The sequence below is a fragment of the Neoarius graeffei genome, chromosome 12 (genome assembly GCF_027579695.1).
Source record: "Neoarius graeffei isolate fNeoGra1 chromosome 12, fNeoGra1.pri, whole genome shotgun sequence".
NCBI lineage: Eukaryota > Metazoa > Chordata > Actinopteri > Siluriformes > Ariidae > Neoarius > Neoarius graeffei.
In genome coordinates this window covers 46,830,368-46,851,364 of record NC_083580.1, presented here as the reverse complement: position 1 = coordinate 46,851,364, position 20,997 = coordinate 46,830,368, and the positions used below count along the sequence as shown (strand labels likewise).

At 41.3% G+C, this 20,997-nt stretch overlaps 1 protein-coding gene across 1 annotated transcript; it reads right to left on the bottom strand.

The window, feature by feature from the left end:
• Nucleotides 1–10,258: 10,258 nt before the first annotated feature.
• On the bottom strand, nucleotides 10,259–20,077 carry slc26a1 (solute carrier family 26 member 1). Its single transcript, XM_060935060.1, has 2 exons — nucleotides 19,481–20,077; nucleotides 10,259–11,767 (listed from the first exon to the last, which is right to left on the bottom strand). The coding sequence occupies exons 1-2, from the start codon at nucleotides 20,072–20,074 to the stop codon at nucleotides 10,259–10,261; spliced, it is 2,103 nt and encodes a 700-aa protein (XP_060791043.1). The 5' UTR covers nucleotides 20,075–20,077.
• Nucleotides 20,078–20,997: the final 920 nt, after the last annotated feature.

The window sequence follows — 20,997 nt, the reverse complement described above, 5'->3', positions numbered from 1 at the left end:
TCTATATTTCTGCATAAATATGACCTAAAACATCATCAGATTTTCACACAAGTCCTAAAAGTAGATAAAGAGAACCCAGTTAAGCAAATGAGACAAAAATATTATACTTAGTCATTTATTTATTGAGGAAAATGATCCAATATTACATATCTGTGAGTGGCAAAAGTAAGTGAACATTTGCTTTCAGTATCTGGTGTGACCCCCTTGTGCAGCAATAACTGCAACTAAACATTTGCGGTAACTGTTGATCAGTCCTGCACACTGGCTTGGAGGAATTTTAGCCCGTTCCTCTGTACAGAACAGCTTCAACTCTGGGATGTTGTTGGGTTTCCTCACATGAACTGCTCGCTTCAGGTCCTTCCACAACATTTCCATTGGATTAAGGTCAGGACTTTGACTTGGCCATTCCAAAACATTAACTTTATTCTTCTTTAACCATTCTTTGGGAGAACGACTTGTGTGCTAACGGTCGTTGTCTTGCTGCATGACCCACCTTCTCTTGAGATTCAGTTCATGAACAGATGTCCTGACATTTTCCTTTAGAATTCGCTGGTATAATTCAGAATTCATTGTTCCATCAATGATGGCAAGCCATCCTGGCCCAGATGCAGCAAAACAGGCCCAAACCATGATACTACCACCACCATGTTTCACAGATGGGATAAGGTTCTTATGCTGGAATGCAGTGTTTTCCTTTCTCCAAACATAACGCTTCTCATTTAAACCAAAAAGTTCTATTTTGGTCTCATCCGTCCACAAAACATTTTTCCAATAGCCTTCTGGCTTGTCCACGTGATCTTTAGCAAACTGCAGACGAGCAGCAATGTTCTTTTTGGAGAGCAGTGGCTTTCTCCTTGCAACCCTGCCATGCACACCCTTGTTGTTCAGTGTTCTCCTGATGGTGGACTCATGAACATTAACATTAGCCAATGTGAGAGAGGCCTTCAGTTGCTTAGAAGTTACCCTGGGGTCCTTTGTGACCTCTCGGACTATTACACGCCTTGCTCTTGGAGTGATCTTTGTTGGTCGACCACTTCTGGGGAAGGTAACAATGGTCTTGAATTGCCTCCATTTGTACACAATCTGTCTGACTGTGGATTGTTGGAGTCCAAACTCTTTCGAGATGGTTTTGTAACCTTTTCCAGCCTGATGAGCATCAACAACACTTTTTTTCTGAGCTCCTCGGAAATCTCCTTTGTTTGTGCCATGATACACTTCCACAAACATGTATTGTGAGGATCAGACTTTGATAGATCCCTGTTCTTTAAATAAAACAGGGTGCCCACTCACACCTGATTGCCATCCCATTGATTGAAAACACCTGACTCTAATTTCACCTTCAAATGAACTGCTAATCCTAGAGGTTCACATACTTTTGCCACTCACAGATATGTAATATTGGATCATTTTCCTCAATAAATAAATGGCCAAGTATAATATTTTTGTCTCATTTGTTTAACTGGGTTCTCTTTATCTACTTTTAGGACTTGTGTGAAAATCTGATGATGTTTTCGGTCATATTTATGCAAAAATATAGAAAATTCTAAAGGGTTCACAAACTTTCAAGCACCACTGTAGCAGTATGTTGTGATCAGCAGTATCAAAAGCTGCACTGAGGTCCAGTAACACCAGGACCGATGTTTTGCCTGCATCAGTATTAAGACGTATGTCATTTATAACTTTAATCAGCGCTGTTTCAGTGCTATGATTGGCACGAAATCCTGACTGAAAGTTATCAAAACAGCTGTTTGACATCAAGAAGGCAGTTAATTGATTGAAGACAATTTTTTTCAAGGATTTTCCTGATGAATGGTAGATTTGATATTGGCCTATAGTTGTTTAATACTGAAGCATCCAGATTATTCTTTTTAAGTAGGGGCTTTACAACGGCTTTTTTCAGGGACATAGGAACAATGCCAGTCTCTAGGGATGTATTTATGATTTGAAGCACATCTGTAATTATAAGATGAAGAACAGACTTAAAAAAGTTGGTGGGCAGAATGTCCAATTCAGATGTTGAGGAATTGAGATTTTGTACAGTTTTTTCAAGAGTCTTATAATCAATTAAGCAAAATTCTGACATTGTGTTGAAGTTATCTGTCTGTGTCACTGGTGATTGCAGTTTTTCAATTATTTGCAACTGAGATATATTATGAGCAATATTCTGCCATATTTTATCAATTTTACCTTTGAAGAAGGATGCAAACTCATTGCATTTATTAACTGAGGGAAGTTCAGGTGCTAGGGCGGCATGGTGGTGTAGTGGTTAGTGCTGTCGCCTCACAGCAAGAAGGTCCTGGGTTCGAGCCCTGGGGCCGGCGAGGTCCTTTCTGTGTGGAGTTTGCATGTTCTCCCCGTGTCCACGTGGGTTTCCTCCGGGTGCTCCGGTTTCCCCCACAGTCCAAAGACATGCAGGTTAGGTTAACTGGTGACTCTAAATTGACCGTAGGTGTGAATGTGAGTGTGAATGGTTGTCTGTGTCTATGTGTCAGCCCTGTGATAACCTGGCGACTTGTCCAGGGTGTACCCCGCCTTTCGCCCGTAGTCAGCTGGGATAGGCTCCAGCTTGCCTGCGACCCTGTAGAAGGATAAAGCGGCTAGAGATAATGAGATGAGATGAAGTTCAGGTGCTAATTGTGGTGGGGGATTAGTTAGCTTCTCTACTGTTGAAAATAGCACACGGGCATTGTTCATATTCCTGTTTATGATGTTGGAAAAGAAAGACTGTCTTGCTTTATGAATTTCATAATTATATTTACAAAGCATCTCTTTATGGATTTGATAATGGATGTGAAGTTTAGATTTGCGCCATTTTCTTTCAGTCTTTCTACATTCTCTCTTTAGCAGTTTAACAGCTGGGTATTGCTTCCATGGTGCTTTCTGCTTGTCATTGACTCTTTTGATTTTGAATGGAGCAATATCATCCATAATTTGGGTCATATTTAAATTAAAAATTTCCAGTAAATCATCTACAGAGTCTGACATTTTGGTTGAGATCCGAGAGAGAGCTTGCTCAAAGAGAACATATGTGTTGTCGTTTATGACTCTCCTACCCATAGTCGTTGAGCTGTTCTGAATGTGAGGAGACATAGAAACATCAGAGAAAACACAAAAATGATCAGATAAGGCCAGGTCAACAACAGTAGTAGAAACAGTAAGACCCTTTGTGATGACAAGGTCAAGGGTATGACCACGAGAGTGGGTCGGCCCCTGTACATGTTGTACTAGGTTGAAGTTGTCAATAAGTGCAAGTAGTTCTCTCGCATAAGTGTTTTCAGGATTATCTACATGCAAGTTAAAATCCCCAGATATAATAAGACAGTCAAACTCTAAGCAAATGACTGATAACAGTTCACCAAACTCTTCCAGAAAAACTTTGGCTGAATGTCTTGGAGGCCTGTAAATAGTTAATAACAATATGTTAGGAGAGCATGTAACAAGTGCACATAAGTGTTCAAAGGATGTAAAATCACCAAGTGAGGATTGTTTACATTGAAAAGAGACTTTGAATATATTTGCGATCCCTCCACCTTTCCCCTGTCGGGTAACATTCATAAAATTAAAATTTGGGGGAGCTGCTTCAATAAGGGTGGGTAGCTCTATTTGCTTGATCCAGCCAAGTTTCAGTTAGAAGCAAAAAATCAAGATTGTGTTTGCAGATAAGATCATTAATTAAAGATGACTTGTTTGAAAGTGATCTAACGTTCAGAAGAGCAAGCTTTACAGAAAGTCTAGAAGTAATATCCGCTTGGGCACTCTGATGTTATTTTGAAACAGGAAGGAGACTAGACTGGTTTACCCCCTGGGTTAAATATGCTCTATGTTTTCTATTTCTTATCAACACAGGAATAGAGAATGGCATAGGCATACTGGGTCCCAGCTTGTTTTCAAAACTACACCCAATGCAGGGACCCACAGCACATCATACAAGACTCTCTGTATGTTCCATTTGGTTTGAGGGTGGAAGGATTGATGATGTCATGTATCTTTTAGATGGTGAAAAAGATTGGTAGCCAGCTGAAAGACGTAGACGGCTCTGTGACAGCTGCTCCCGCCAAAGCGACACCAGGACCTCCCCCTGTCAAATAGCAGGACCCACTCTTTACTAGGCGTGTCATTAAACCCCGAAATCCCGGCCAATCAGTCCCCAGAATTAAAGAGTGGGTAAGGCGAGGATTAACCACCGCCTTCACTATGAATTTTTCCCCTCTGAAAACAATGTGGACCGACACCAAAGGGTAGCTGTGAACATCCCCATGCACACACAACACCTTCACCCCCTGTGCTCCCCCCAGTGCCTCGTTTTGCACCAGGCTTTGGTGAATTGAGGTCTGGTTACAACCAGAATCCAACAACGCCTGATATGTATCCCCTTGGATACTCACCGGTATGCGATACGCTCCGGCCCGATTGAGGGCGGCCTCTGGCGCGTTGGGGATCCGAACCACCGTGCCCACTTCCATCGCCGTGCACTGCTGTTGAAGGTGGCCCGGTTCCCCGCAGCGCCAGCAAACCGGCCCGGGCTTTCCCTCTGCACCGGTGATCTGGGGCTCACTCGCCTGAGGTGGGGGAGAGACAGACACAGAAGGGAGAAACGGGAGGGCACTGCGGGTGCGGCGGGCCGGCTGGGGTGGTGCCGGCCCCCGCCTCCGCGGTGGGGGAATGGGGCGAGGATGGGACACAGGAGGAGGGGGAGAGAGAGAGAAAGAAGAGGAGAGAAGAGAAGATGCCATCTGCTGTCCTGCCGCCGGGACAGCCGCCAAATGGTTCTCCGCCAGCTCCACTGCCTGATCCAGCGACGCTGGGCGGTGGCACTGGACCCACTCCACGGTTCCTGCTGGCAAGTGAGCGACAAATTGTTCCAGCACCACCTGATCGATGATTGATTCCCTCGGCGTCGCGGTTGTCGGCCCTCAACCACTGCCAGCAGGCGTCCCGGAGCTGCTGGCCAAACGCGAACGGCCGGCCGACTTCCTCCAAGCGCAACGCGCGGAAGCGCTGGCGCTGCTGCTCTGGGGTGAACCCCACGCGCTGGAGGACAGCCCGGTGGAGGTCCGCGTAGGCCAGCCGGCAGTCGGCGGGGAGCTGTAGCGCGGCCAGCTGTGCCTCTCCCATTAGCAGGGGGAGGAGGCGCGCCGTGCGCTGCTCCATCGGCCACCCCGAGGCTTCAGCGACTTGCTCGAAGAGCGTGATGAACGCCTCGGGGTCGTCCTGCGGGCCCATTTTGGTGACGGTGAGGGGAGATGAGCCTGCGGTAGGAGCGCTGGTGGCCCCCGCCGACGCGAGGAGGTGCCGGAACGCCTCTCGATCTTCTTGTTGGGCCAGCACCAGGGCCTCGAAGCGTTGCTCTTGCTCCTTCCGGAGGGTGACGAGCGCCTGGTGCTGGCTTTGCTGGGCCGTGGCGAGGGCGTGGACCAGGTCGGCGAACGGGGAGGACTCCATGGGGCTGCTCGGCTGGTGCTCCACTTTTTTCCGGGTTTCAGCACCACTGTAGCAATTCGTATGGGTGGGTGGAGCACAGAGGACGGCGGGACAGAGATCAGGTTTCGGAAAAGGGCTTTTATTGCCACACTTTTCAGTGAACAATATTTCTATTACACAGATAGACACACACGACAGGCGTCTTGTTCGGGGATCATCTCCTCTGCTCTCACTCTCCCTCCTTATATAGGGCGCGGTCACTGGGAAGACACACAAACAGGTTAATTGCTCTCAGGTGTAGTGATTCTGCCACTTACCTTCCCTGACTCCGCCCTCCTGTCACAGACCGGCGCTTGACCACGCCCCCGCTGCCACACTGTTATAAGAAAATTTGGACTTGTAACAATAACTCTGCTTCATCACATGAAAGTACCTACAAAATGAGCCGAGTGACTGCCATTCAGATCTCGGTAAGCTCACAAGTGGACATGGTGGAGTGATGATTGTAACAGACCACCTGTTTTTGGTTTACATTAATAATTACCAATACTAGCTGTTGTTAGAATCTTTTACTGACATAACTGTTTGTATAATAGTAATTCCTGTCAATAAGTTATAACTCAGGCCAAGATAAAATAATTGTTTTTGTTCTAATTCGGCAAATGTCTATCGAATACCGACCTCCCAAAAGCACAGTGTGGCACAGAGATATGTTGCTTAGTGTAGACAATTGTCATGGAAAGTAGTCACTAGACTGCAGCCAGTGTACCAGAACAGTGATAGTGTAGATCTACTCTACTTATTTTATTACCTGAAGCAGGGTTTGAATTATGAATCCATCTTTGTGGGGGTCTCTTTAAAAAAAAAAAAAGGAATGGTGCATGGATGCTGAGAGTAAATATATAAATAAATAGCCTGACAGGTGCACTTTCTGTGAGTGAGAGGCTACGTGGTTCATTAGGCTATACTTGTATACCCACAGAGTAGTCTTTTTTATTGTTTTTTTTGAGCATATTGTTTTTGACATTTTCCTATAGCCTACACTTTAAACAGAGGGAGAATGCATTCTACTAGTACCAAAACGTGTCAGGGCTGACCACGATTTCGGCACCAGTAGTGGTCTTGTTTTCAGTGGCATGGTAGCCAGTAGTCTCTAACCTATTGATCTTTTTCTTGAAAACTTAACCCATGCATGAAACCAAGGTCAATTGGTTCTTCTTCTGAAAAGATTAACGTGTGTGTGTGTGTGTGTGTGTGTGTCTGTTAATGTCCGCGAGCTCTCAAAAGGATAGTTTGCACACATAGTGGCATGGTGGTGCTGCATTCACAAGAGTATGCACCTAGCTGTAATGTGTTCTTTTGGAAAACATGTTTCTTCTTATTATTATTTAAGGCTATTTGACTATCTTTAACATAAATATTACTCATTATATTGAAGGAAAATGAGCTTTATTTGTGATTCAAATATAATGATGCTGTATTTTTAGAGACCCCCACAGATACATGATTTTACTGCTTTCATTTTCCTCACTCAGCGGGAGTTCAGCTTCCACTGGCTACCACGTAATTCGAACCATGACCTGAAGGCTAAAATAAAATATTTTCCCAGCTACCTAAGAGTACCTACCCACTGTTCAAGCCTGCGTTTGTCATTGTTTTCAAGCATTTTCAATACTCAGGAGGAATAGAGTATGTGTACAATAGAGCGCACCATCTGTCTGCCAGATTGCTTTATTTTCGTGGAGTCATAGAGAAGAGTGAATTTATTTAGGTCTCAATATTATTTTAAAACCTTTTCAGTATTGTAAAGTACCACAGAGGAATACTGCATTAATACCATAATATTTCTAAATAAACTGCCATGTTATAAAGTGATTGGGCTTGTCTGTATTCCTTTGGTAGTGATGGAAAATGATGTAAAAGTCCTGGTTTTAGATGCTGTGCGCACACTTCTGGTTTCTGGAGAGTCCCTGATCCACGTCACAACAAGGCGCCACAGTTCCTGTCTGCTCGATCATACTGCTGTGGAGGGGTTTTTTTTTCACTTTTTTTTTATTATCGAAGGCTTATTATTCACAATCGCATTGTGGGTGAAAATGATCATAAATATCTTTATTTTCATGGAGTCATAGGGAAAAGTGAATTTATTTAGGTGTCTGTATTAATTTAATACTGTTGTTTATAATGCCAAATTAATTTACATCTCAATCTAACATATATTTGTAAATAGTGCAATTACTATTTTAGATTGATTGATTGTTCACTTACGGTTGTCCAAGTAAATGTTATTCCTACAGACTTATAGTTTCATTTCATTGTTACATCTGTACATCAATAATGGTTAGATACTGTATCTACAAATGGATAGATATTATGCTGTAAATGCTGTTGTCCCTTAATTCTTGAGTCTATAAATTTTACAGATATATTGGGTTCAAAACCACAGTAGAATTTAGCATTATATAGATATGAAATATAAGGAAAATCAGAAAGATAAGAAAAATCAATACAATTTATTAATACAAAAATTGGTTCACATTAGTCACATTCATAAGAGCTGGTTAATGCGACATTCACATTATATGGGAAAAACTGTTCACACTTTCTTACTGAGAACCATTAACGACAACCTTTGAGGAGCAATTTCAAGCTTTGGGAGCTCTGACAGCCCTCATTTTGCTAATCAAAGCCAGTAGTGAGTCAATGGACTGCATAAACATGCCATACATCCAGTGAAATAAGGAATTAATTGATGTTTAATCATATGATGAATTACAGACAGTAAATTGGTCCACCCTTTTTGGTCTATTATAATGTAGGAAGATATACACTAACAAACCCCGATTCCAAAAAAGTTGGGACGAAGTACAAATTGTAAATAAAAACGGAATGCAATAATTTACAAATCTCAAAAACTGATATTGTATTCACAACAGAACATGGACAACATATCAAATGTCGAAAGCGAGACATTTTGAAATTTCATGCCAAATATTGGCTCATTTGAAATTTCATGACAGCAACACATCTCAAAAAAGTTGGGACAGGGGCAATAAAAGGCTGGAAAAGTTCAAGGTACAAAAAAGGAACAGCTGGAGGACCAAATTGCAACTCATTAGGTCAATTGGCAATAGGTCATTAATATGACTGGGTATAAAAAAAGCATCTTGGAGTGGTAGCGGCTCTCAGAAGTAAAGATGGGAAGAGGATCACCAATCCCCCTAATTCTGCGTCGACAAATAGTGGAGCAATATCAGAAAGGAGTTCGACAGTGTAAAATCGCAAAGAGTTTGAACACATCATCATCTACAGTGCATAATATCATCAAAAGATTCAGAGAATCTGGAAGAATCTCTGTACGTAAGGGTCAAGGCCGGAAAATCATACTGGGTGCCCGTAATCTTCGGGCCCTTAGATGGCACTGCATCACATACAGGCATACTTCTGTATTGGAAAATCACAAAATGGGCTCAGGAATATTTCCAGAGAACATTATCTGTGAACACAATTCACTATGCCATCCGCTGTTGCCAGCTAAAACTCTATAGTTCAAAGAAGAAGCCGTATCTAAACATGATCCAGAAGCGCAGACGTCTTCTCTGGGCCAAGGCTCATTTAAAATGGACTGTGGCAAAGTGGAAAACTGTTCTGTGGTCAGACGAATCAAAATTTGAAGTTCTTTATGGAAATCAGGGACGCCGTGTCATTCGGACTAAAGAGGAGAAGGACGACCCAAGTTGTTATCAGCACTCAGTTCAGAAGCCTGCATCTCTGATGGTATGGGGTTGCATTAGTGCATGTGGCATGGGCAGTTTACACATCTGGAAAGACACCATCAATGCTGAAAGGTATATCCAGGTTCTAGAGCAACATATGCTCCCATCCAGACGACGTCTCTTTCAGGGAAGACCTTGCATTTTCCAACATGACAATGCCAAACCACATACTGCATCAATTACAGCATCATGGCTGCGTAGAAGAAGGGTCCGGGTACTGAACTGGCCAGCCTGCAGTCCAGATCTTTCACCCATAGAAAACATTTGGCGCATCATAAAATGGAAGATATGACAAAAAAGACCTAAGACAGTTGAGCAACTAGAATCCTACATTTGACAAGAATGGGTTAACATTCCTATCCCTAAACTTGAGCAACTTGTCTCCTCAGTACCCAGACATTTACAGACTGTTGTAAAGAGAAAAGGGGATGTCTCACAGTGGTAAACATGGCCTTGTCCCAACTTTGAGATGTGGTGGTGTCATGAAATTTAAAATCACCTAATTTTTCTCTTTAAATGATACATTTTCTCAGTTTAAACATTTGATATGTCATCTATGTTCTATTCTGAATAAAACATGGAATTTTGAAACTTCCACATCATTGCATTCCATTTTTATTTACAATTTGTACTTTGTCCCAACTTTTTTGGAATCAGGGTTGTATTAAACAGGCTATGAACACAACTGTATGCTAATATTAAATAATGTTAGATAAAAACTGCATCTAGTAAACAAAATGGCAATGCATGAATGCTCTCAAGTTGGAACAACAGGACATTTTCCCATTCTCCCACATGATGTGAATGTGGTGTAAGTACATACAGTAACAATACCTTTACCTCTTAAGAGAAAATAAGCAAAAAAAAAAAAACCCTCAGTATAAATTTATGTATAAGGCTAAAAAAGTGGAGTAGTAATGCTGTCAGATTGCAACCTTTTGGCGAATCATTTATGATGTTAAAAAAAAAGTTAGATTCTTTAAAAACATAATAATAGTAGCCTATTGGTGTATACTTTATGTCTGTGATGTTTGTGAGCATTAAATCAGGTTGCACTCTCTTTATACAGATGAAGTGTTAACCGATGCTGCAGTGTCCCTTGTAGCAAAAGAAACTGCACTGTGAAGGTTGTGGAATGACAGTGTATCCATTTCTTTATCATCAGATCCGAAGAAAGAACCTCGCCTCAAAGAATCTATGACTGTTGTATTGCAACATGCCAGGATCACATTTACATCAAGTTCTTTGTACTCTTTTTTCAGTCCTTTCAATGTGTTAATGCCTGTGGTGTCAATGAAAGGGACAGAAGAACAGTCAAGGATTATGGTGTGGAAATCTATTTCGCTTGCTACTAGGCTTAAACTAACATCATTTTCCTTGTCTGTCTGCTTTGCAGTTCTGATTTTAGCTTTTTTCTCTATTTCTTTCCTTCTACTTTTTTCAAGGAGTGGCTCAAGTCCAACTGCTTTAAATAGAGACTTTAAGAAAAAGTCCTTATTTGCATAGTAAAGTGGAGCCTGAAAGCGAAAAATCTTTACTTTTGGAATGATCACAAGGTGGTCATAGTCACTCATGTCCTCATAGTGATTAGTATTTTCAATTTGACCCATTAGTGAAGCCTTCGGATGTTGGGTTTGCACCAAGACACACATCATGGAGAAGACTACTCCAATCACCAGCCCGATCTCTATGCTGATCAAAGCACTTGAACACATAGTCACCATCCAGACAACCGCATCAATCTTGCTGAGGCGCCAAAGCCTGGGAAAGTCTCTGAATTTCCGCAGGGCGCCTTTCAGACTGACAATAATGATGCAGGCAAGGACACACTTCTGCAGAGAGTAGAAGAACGGCGCTAAAAACAAAAGGACAAAGAGCACAATGAAAGCACTCACCACGCTAGAAAGTTGTGTTTGGCAACCTGTTGAGTCTTTCACCATAGTCTTGGCAAGTGCAGCACTTGTGGTGAAACAGTGGAAAAATGATGGGATGATGTTACAAAAGCCAATTGCCAACATCTCCTGATTTGGTCTGACTGTGTAACCATTCTTTTTTGCAAACATCTCTGACAAGGAGACAGTGAAGGCAAAACTGATCACAGCCAATGGGATGGCATCAATTGCTACCCTTGGGATGAGTTCAAAACTCGGAACCTTTGGAGGAATGAAACCAGTTGGAATAGCACCTGAGATGCTTGAGTTGTACTGACCATTCAAATCAGCAAAGTGTGAAACCACTGTTGCTAAGGCCACTACTACCAGTTCTGTAGGCAGAGGTATCTTCAAATGGTCCTTGTACCGTTCCTGGAGCTCTTTCCCCACCAGTAGGACAGTGATACAAATTGCACTTGTAATCATATCACAAAAATTGGTCTTATGTATGTTCTTGAAAAGATTGATCCAAGTCACAACAACAGTTCCAGATCCCTGATGACGAGGGATTTTCAGGCCCAGAAGATACTTCACCTGGACTGTCAGAATGGTGCATGAGGCACCAGTGGCAAAGCCATCCAGCAGTGGAGCAGAAAGGTAAACTGAAACGAACCCAAACCTGAACACGGCCATCAGGACCTGAAAGGAAAATATATAACACATCACAGCTTCTCAACAATGAGGCACGCACACGCACATACATACACACAAAGTAGTGCAGTGGTTAGCACTGTTGTCTTGCAGCAAGAGGGTTCAGGGTTTGAATGGCCAATGGGAGCCTTTCAATGTGGAGTTTGCATGTTCCCACCATGTCTGCATGAGTTTCTTCTGGGTGCTCTGGTTTCCCTCACGGTCCAAAGATATGCAGTTAGGTTAACTGTCTACTTGAAATTGCCCATAGATGTGTGTGTGTGTGTGTGTGTGTGTGTGTGTGTGTGTGTGTGTGTGAATGGTTGAGAGGAGAAAACCTCTATAATAATCCAGTAGAAGGCAATGGGAAACCACTACTGTAATTCTTCTCTTGAAACTTTGATGGCTGAAGCTGTCAGAGTGGCCATTTCACTGCATTTCACTGCAGTGCATATATTTATTATATAGACATGAGTGTTTTACTGGGAAATACACTGCTCATATTTTTCATATGAACTATATCTGGGACATTGAGTAACATATTTTCAAATATCTTGTGAAGATACTGATGAGTTGTTTTGATAAATTTGCATACTTTTTGTTTGTGAACGTGTCTATATAATTAAAAGAAAATTACACGTTGGCTTGAAAATTTGAAGTTTATCTTCTCATGTTGAAAAACTATTTTCCATATGAAATACATCCCGAACCTGAGTTACATATTTTCCAATATCTTCACTCCAATGACGTCACTCCCACCATTTTCCTGTTGACTTGACGTGTGTTGTCAAAATGGTGAACCAATTCAAAATTAAAATTCTTTTGATGAAGTTGCATTTTTGAGCAGCACGATGGTGTAGTGGCTAGCACTGTCGCCTCACAGCAAGAAGGTTCAGGGTTTGAGCCTAGTGGCCAATGAGGGCCTTTCTGTGTGGAGTCTGCATGTTCTCCCGGTGTCTGTGTGGGTTTCCTCCGGGTGCTCTGGTTTCCCCCACAGTCCAAAGACATGCAGGTTAGGCTAATTGGTGGCTCTAAATTGACCATAGGTGTGAGTGTGAATGGTTGTGTGTGTGTCTATATGTCAGTCCTGCGATGACCTAGGGACTTGTCTAGGGTGTACCCTGCCTCTCGCCCACAGTCAGTTGGGATAGGCTCCAGCTTGCCTGCGACCCTGCACAGGATAAGCGGCTACAGATAATGGATGGATGGAAGTTGCATTTTTTGTGGATGTGTCTATATAATAAAAAGGATATTACACAGTGGTGTGAAGATATGAAGTTTCTCTTCTTTTGTTGAAAAATATTTCACTTGTTCGCTTTGCTCACTCATGAAATAGGTTCACCACTCGAAGATAAGCTTCATATCTTCGTGCCACCATGTAATCTCTCTCTCTGCCACTCTCTATCTCTGTGTAATACACACACACACACACACACACACACACACACACACAGAGTTGGGCTTTCAGTAATTTCTTTTAACTGTTCTTTTTCTGTGGCAGAATGAATGTACAGCATGCATCTTTAATTAAAAAAAAAACATTAGAATTTGGTGCACCAAATTCTAATTTTCTTTGGGTTTTCTGAAATCAACACAGGGTCAAAATTATACATACTGGCTCAAAATTTACATACACCCACTTCCTCTCGAGGTTTACATACATTTGTCTGGTTCCTCTCGAGGTTTCTTCCTCATGTCGTCTGAGGGAGTTTTTCCTTGCCACCATCGCCACAGGCTTGCTCATTGGGGATAGATTAGAGATAAAATTAGCTCATGTTTTTAAGTCATTCAAATTCTGTAAAGCTGCTTTGCGAAAGTGATTATTGTTAAAAGTGCTACAAATAAACTTGACTTGACTCACTTAGATTATTAATTCAGAGGTGCTGAAACTTCCAAAATGTCTTTTATCTTGCCAACGCTGAGCTCTCTTAACTTCCTGTTAGTAATCATGATTGACTACAGCTGGTAGCTTCTCTGTGCCTTCATAAAAAGGGTTTGTTAACAGCACTCATTGGATTGACCAACACACAGTAAAACAGGAAAGTCCAAGGAGCTCAGTGCAGATCTGAGAAAGAGGATCGCAGATGTACACAACTCCAGAGTGTCTCTTGGAGCCATTTGTAAACAACTGCAAATTCCAAGATTAGGTCAAACAATTGTATCCAAGTTATTGCAAGGTGTAGTCACTTTGCCAAACCACTGTGCTTCAAGAAAACACAAACTGTCACTCTCAGTTGAAAGGAAATTGGTTTGGATGGTCAGGAACAACCTGGGAACCACCATGGCACAGCCATGCCATGAACTGGAAGCCGATGGATCACTATCTACAGTTCAGATCACCATGGACTAAGAAGCTGCTATCCAAGAAATAACCCCCTGCTCCAAAAATGACACCTTCAAGCTTATCTAAAGGTTGAAGCTGACCACATGGACAAAGAAAAAGCCTTCTGGAGGAAAGCTGTATGGTCATCTGAGACAAAGATTGAGTTGTTTGGCCACAATGACCACCATGTACAGAGGAACACTGTACCAGCTGGTTGTGGTGGTAGGATCATCATGCTCTGGGGTGTTTTTGCTGCCAGTGGAACTGGTTCATTGCACAAAGTGGATGGAATTATGAAGAAAGAGGACTACCTCAGAATTCTTCAACATAAACCATCAGAAACTTGAACATGACTTGGGACTTTACAACAGGACAATGAACCCAAATATGCATCAGAGCTGGTTGTGGAGGATAAAGCAGGCTAACATTAAGCTTAAAACAAGTCCTGACTTCAACCCTATTGAAAATATATGGACCGTGCTTATATGTTGAGTCTATACCAAGAATTTTTTTTAAATTGAACTCTACCAATTCTACCATGAACGGTCATGAAATATCCAGCCAGAATTCTGCCAGAAGCTTGTTCATGGTAAACAAAAATGTTTAGTCAAGGTGAATCTTGCGAAGAGACATTTTACCCAAATATTAGGTGTGCTGTTTGTATATTTTTGACCCCGTACACATAAATTTGCCAGTGTAAAATATGCAGTGTCAAAGTATTCTAATTCTTTCGGAGTTCTTCCAACAATGGACAGAGTAAAATTGAACAAGATAACTTCCAGCGTTGGTGAAAATAATTGGAGTTAACAGGTTTTACACTGTCAGTGTCACACATTTAGTGTTTAAAGTAAATTGACTCTGAGTTAATTCTACACCGATTAGAGCACAATACCTTCCAGTGTAAAAAAAAAAAAAATTACTCTGAAAAGCCCCGCCCACCAACTTCCCTGGTCAAACTGACAACATTGACTCTGGCATCGCCATCTTCCTTGCATCGAAAGATTGTGGTAAGTTTTTCAAAATAAACTATTAGTAGTTGTTTTTTATTCAAGCAGAATCTGTGTGTAAGAATAAAGGTATGTCGTCATTTACCATACCTGTCAATGTTGGGTATGTGTCTTCAAATATCGAATTTCAAATGGCTAATGTGATATTGGGTTGGTGGCTAGCTTAAATGTACCAGCCACATGGAGATAATTAAGGCTGACCACGCAATGCCAAACTGAACAAAAACGGCATGAGGTAACATTAATGTCAGCGAGGACAGACTGTTGTGTTGTGTGTCATGCTTCCACATTTATTCCAGTAAAATAGCCAACACTGCATGTATCGGGAGTCAGCTAAAGTAGCTAACATTAGTGACTTGGTGGCTAGCGCGGCAATGCTGCAGGGAGAGTTTAGTCGAACGTGGCCTTGAATGAATCGATTTCCGGTGTTGGTCGGTGCAGTCGGTGCTCTGGATGTGTTTACATGCTGCGCACTGTGTCTGCTAAAACATGGTCGCTGCCGCTAAAATTTCATACGCCAATCAATATCAATGACTTTTGTTATGTTTTACTAATGCGGTGTGAGCACATCAGCATGGGATGTCATGCCGTCAGCTGTGGGGGCTGGGGAGGTGGTGGTGTGTGCAGAATGGCTTTAATTGTAAATTGTGAATCACAATAAATTGGACAGAAATACTGTGCGCGCGTGTGTGTTGGACTTTTGAAATATTTTCATACCCACATTTGAGATGGCTTTGTTTTCCTGTTTTTTCAGAATATACATTTTTCTTTTTTCTTTCAGATTGTTCTGTAATGTACTATGGTGCTCTGGTGGTAAGTAATAAGTTGATTTGTGTGTGTGTGGTGTGATTTTTAAAGCTGAAATAAGTCATTTCAGTTTGTCTATTTACCTTTTGTGCCACAGCTTGTACTGCTGTGTTGTGGACCATAATGTTGATTTTCAGTTTGCTGTCTTTGCAGATACCATCATGTTAATCAAAACCAGAATCTACAATACACAGAAATATGTCAAGATAAATGAGCCAAGTCTCAAGGAATTCTTAAATTCCGGTAAGCCAGAGTCAGTATGACACTGTCAGTTACACACCGTTGTTTAAAACTAAAGGAACTAAGAGTGTTGGTGTGTTCAATTTTTTTTTTTTTTAACCTTGAAAATAATCGTTGTCTTTGCCTTTTTGGCAAGCTACCCTATGGGCATGTTTAGGGGTCAGCAATTAAGATCTGAGTTTTGTGATTGGTTTAGTTGGTTTAGTTGAGTTGTATTAGTTGTACACTACTGAAAGATTCAATGTCTGGCAGCATTAGTAGCATGTTAGCACCTCAGACCATGCTACTAATGCACTGATGTGTTTTTGGAGAATGGCCTTGGTTAATCTTGAGCATTTTGTATGGATTGAAATCTTGTTTGTTTGTTTTTTTGGTCATAGCTTTCTTGAAGTTCTCAGTTCCACCAGTCAGTGAAGGTGTCAAGGTTTTTGATGAAACAGGAACTGAGGTGGATGTGGAGGTCTTCTCTGACATAGCGCAGCAGCCCAACACTGGCATACTTACCATCAAATTTGATGATGGTATAATTGCTCTTTATTGATTCTATTTAAGTCACTATAATCAATGGAATGTACTGATAAATTGCTTTTTTTATTGTTAAACAATAAAACAAATTGGTGTTATTTTGTACTGTCTCTCCTGAACTACAGATTTCAAGGAAACTTTGTCCAGCAGTTCCCAAGAAACAAATTCCAGTGCACTGTCTGCTGGTAGTAGTAGTGATGATGGTCATCCTTGAAATCGTGTCCTGCAACTCAGATGACAATCATACTGGAGGAGAGTGACAGTCCATCCAGAAGGCGACAGAGGGAAGATGAAGAGGTCAAACATGTAAGTTGGTGTAGGAAATCTTTTTTGCAATTGATTTACTCTGGGAGTTACCATGTTTTGTTACATTTTTATGCCTCCGCCACCGTAAGGTGCAGGAGGCATTATGTTTTCAGGTTGTCCGTCCGTGCGTCCATCCGTCCGTCCGTCCATCCCAAAACCTTGTGAACGTGATATCTCAAAGGCTAATGAAAGGAATTTCACCAAACTTTCACCATTTGTGCACTTTGGGACAAACATGAACTGATTAGATTTTGAGATCAAAAGGTCTAAGCTCAAGGTCACTGTGAGGACAAATGGCTGTCCGAGAACCTTGTGAACACAATATCTCCAAGGCAGATGAAAGGAATTTCACCAAGCTTTCACTATTTGTGCGCTTTGGGACAAACATGAACTGATTAAATTTTGAGATCAAAAGGTCTAAGCTCAAGGTCACTGTGAGGTCAAATGTCTGTCCGAGAACCTTGTGAACACAATATCTCCAAGGCAGATGAAAGGAATTTCACCAAGCTTTCATTATTTGTGTGCTTTGGGACAAATATGAACTGATTAAATTTTGAGATCAAAAGGTCTAAGCTCAAGGTCACTGTGAGGTCAAATGTCTGTCCGAGAACCTTGTGAACACAATATCTCCAAGGCAGATGAAAGGAATTTCACCAAACTCTCATCATTTGTGCATTTGGGGACAAAGATAAACTGATTAGATTTTGAGATCAAAAGGTCTAAGGTCAAGGTCACTGTGAGGTCAAATGTCTGTCCAAAAACCTTGTGAACACAATATCTCCAAGGCAGATGAAAGGAATTTCACCAAGCTTTCATTATTTGTGTGCTTTGGGACAAATATGAACTGATTAAATTTTGAGATCAAAAGGTCTAAGCTCAAGGTCACTGTGAGGTCAAATGTCTGTCCGAGAACCTTGTGAACACAATATCTCCAAGGCAGATGAAAGGAATTTCACCAAGCTTTCACTATTTGTGCGCTTTGGGACAAACATGAACTGATTAAATTTTGAGATCAAAAGGTCTAAGCTCAAGGTCACTGTGAGGTCAAATGTCTGTCCGAGAACCTTGTGAACACAATATTTCCAAGGCAGATGAAAGGAATTTCACCAAACTCTCACCATTTGTGCATTTGGGGACAAAGATAAACTGATTAGATTTTGAGATCAAAAGGTCTAAGGTCAAGGTCACTGTGAGGTCAAATGTCTGTCCAAAAACCTTGTGAACACAATATCTCCAAGGCTAATACAAGTAATTTCACCAAGTCAAGATTACTGTGAGGTCAAATGTCCATCCCCAAATCACAACTTAATAAAGGCATGTAGTCTACCGGGCGGAGGCATCCCCATCGACGCTGTTGGCGTCGAGTTCTATCTAGTTAAGTATATGCATTGTCAGTTGTGAAAGGCTTGTCCACTTCAGTTGGTTGAATTGACGCTAACAAGGAGACCTGGAGGGGACCATATCACCAAAGAGTACCACCACACCAAAAGTCTGCCCGACTCCTCACACCGCCAAATGATCAACATACTTGTGGCTGACATGACATAAACACATGAGTAATTTGGTTGTCTCTGCTAGAACTTTTTCTTCTGTGTTTGTGGGGAAAACATTTATGTTCTTGTTATTGGCTTTGCTGTGAAGTCATTGGAAGTATGTCATTTAACAGTAAGTTTACTCTGGTCAGGACGGCCCCACTATGGAATGTGAGAGAGATGTACGCTCGAGGCATAGTTGAGCTCTTCCTGTACTTGATGGATCCCTACTCTAAAAATGGATATGTAAGCCTTTTAAAGTGAATAAACTGGTATTAAGTTATGGATATAATTGTGTCCCCCCCACAAACAAAGTTTTGTGTCATAGCTCTACATGGTGAGCCATAACACTGGAACTACACAACTAGATCATGTGTAACACTGGTAGGAGTCAGTTAAAAATCAACACTCTTTGGAGTAATTTCTTAATCAACATGTAGTGTTAAGTAGGTTTAACACTGGAAAAGTTTATTTCTTAATACTTAACTCTTCAGTGTTGAATGTGAATAACATTATGGGTGTTACATCTCACATAGTGTAAAACTTGATTGACACTTCTTAGTGTAGTGTAAAATATTAACTCTTACCAGAGTAAAATTGACTCTGGAAATTTAACTCTATGTTCAGTGTACACATTATACTCTGTAGATAGGGACCATATGTTCACTGAGGTAGTGTTGAAATTAACTCTAAGTGTTATATTAACACTGGCGATTTTACTGTGTATGTATAATTTTGACCGTGTTGATTTCAGAAAACCCAAAGATGATAATCTTGTGCACCAAATTCTAGTGTTTTTTTTAATTAAAGATGTATGCTGTACATTCTGCCTGAAAGCCCAAATATTGCCATGACATTCATGTCAGTGTATGTAAACTTCTGACCACAAGTGTATGTGTATATATATATATATATATATATATATATATATATATATATATATAATTAATTTGTGTGTGTGTAATTGGGAGAGAGGGAATACCTGGTAAACTCCGGCAAGGAATGTTAAAGTTGTCGCAATGCTGATAGCGTAGCATTCCTTTCCACACTCCATGCTGAAGGCTCCTAGGGTGAGGTTCACTGCAGTATCCTGGTTTTCATCAGCACTGTTCCATCCAGCAGGCAAGGAGTTTTGCTTACTGTTCTCACTCAAATCAAACCCTGCTAAATAGACTTCTCTGTACACCACCTGTCCTACCATTAAACTCATGAGGCTGAAGATACCCACAGATACATGCCTGGATGTGCCCAAGAAGAAATAGATAAGATTGCCAAAAAAGGATGTGTACAAACCGTAAATTGGCTCTAAGCCTGCAAGAAGGCAGTAAGCAATGGCTTGAGGCACTAAAATAATCCCCACTATGAGCCCAGACATCACATCACCCCAGATATATTCCTTTATTTTATATTTTGGCAGCCAGAGCACGACAGGGAAAAAGTCAGTTAATGTGCTTTTCACTTTTGGTAGTGAACAAGACAGTTGACGCAGTTTGGTCTTAATAATCTTTACTGTCCCCTTCTTCTGCTGAACCTTGCGTTCCAGATGGCATATGTATTGAGGTTTTGCATCCTCCATGTCTTCTAATGTTATCCTCGTGTGCCAATGAGGTTCTTTATCCTACCTCCTGAAGAAGACACAAAAAACAGATATATTGTTTAGTTAATTGATTCAGAGACTGCATGGTGATAAAATTGCTAAAATTTCTGAATGAATTTCCTGATTTCAATTGATCTCTAAATTGACTGCTTACAGCAAGCTACTTGAGAGCTTCAGATTAACTGAAATTGTCGTTTTAACAAGACTTAAGTGTGTTGCATAGGTTAATTCATTACACTTTAATGAGGTCCATTCAAATAATTAAGGTACAGCAGCAGTTCTCAAAATGAGAAAAGATGCTAAAAGTTATTGAAATGTACTATATGCCAACCAGTTACAATTCACAGCTGTTCTGTACACAATTAACAAGTTACCTGAATGTCATCAGAACAGGGCTATTAGCAAAATGGAGTTTCTGGTAAGACAAAGTCATATTCTCACAAATGAAAGTAATGGCAAGAGAGAGCCGAGTGCAAAAGAAAATCCAAAATCTCAAAATTCTGGCTGTGTATATTCTTGTGTGGTTATTTGCTAAGAAAGTATGCGATGCCTGCAGTTTTGGGTTTTCCACCAATGGAGGTTGGAGAAAGGGTAAGATGTGTGAGAACAATGAAGTAAAGCATGCTAATAGTGATGCAAACTAAAGGCTAATTTATGCTGACAATGCAGTCCTCGCAGATGGTGTCGCAGATGGCGTCTGCGTAGCCCCCCCTTCGCAGACGCTCTGCGCGCACCTCCCAAAAATTGTGACCACCGCAGAAGCTTCACAGACAGCATCGCAGACAAGAGGGCTCTGATTGGTCCACTCTACATCCGCTGTACACGCACTTCCGCTTCCCTACTTTCCCAGTTTGGTTTGTTTTCACTACCGCCATTTTTAAAAACACGAGCGAAGATGGAGC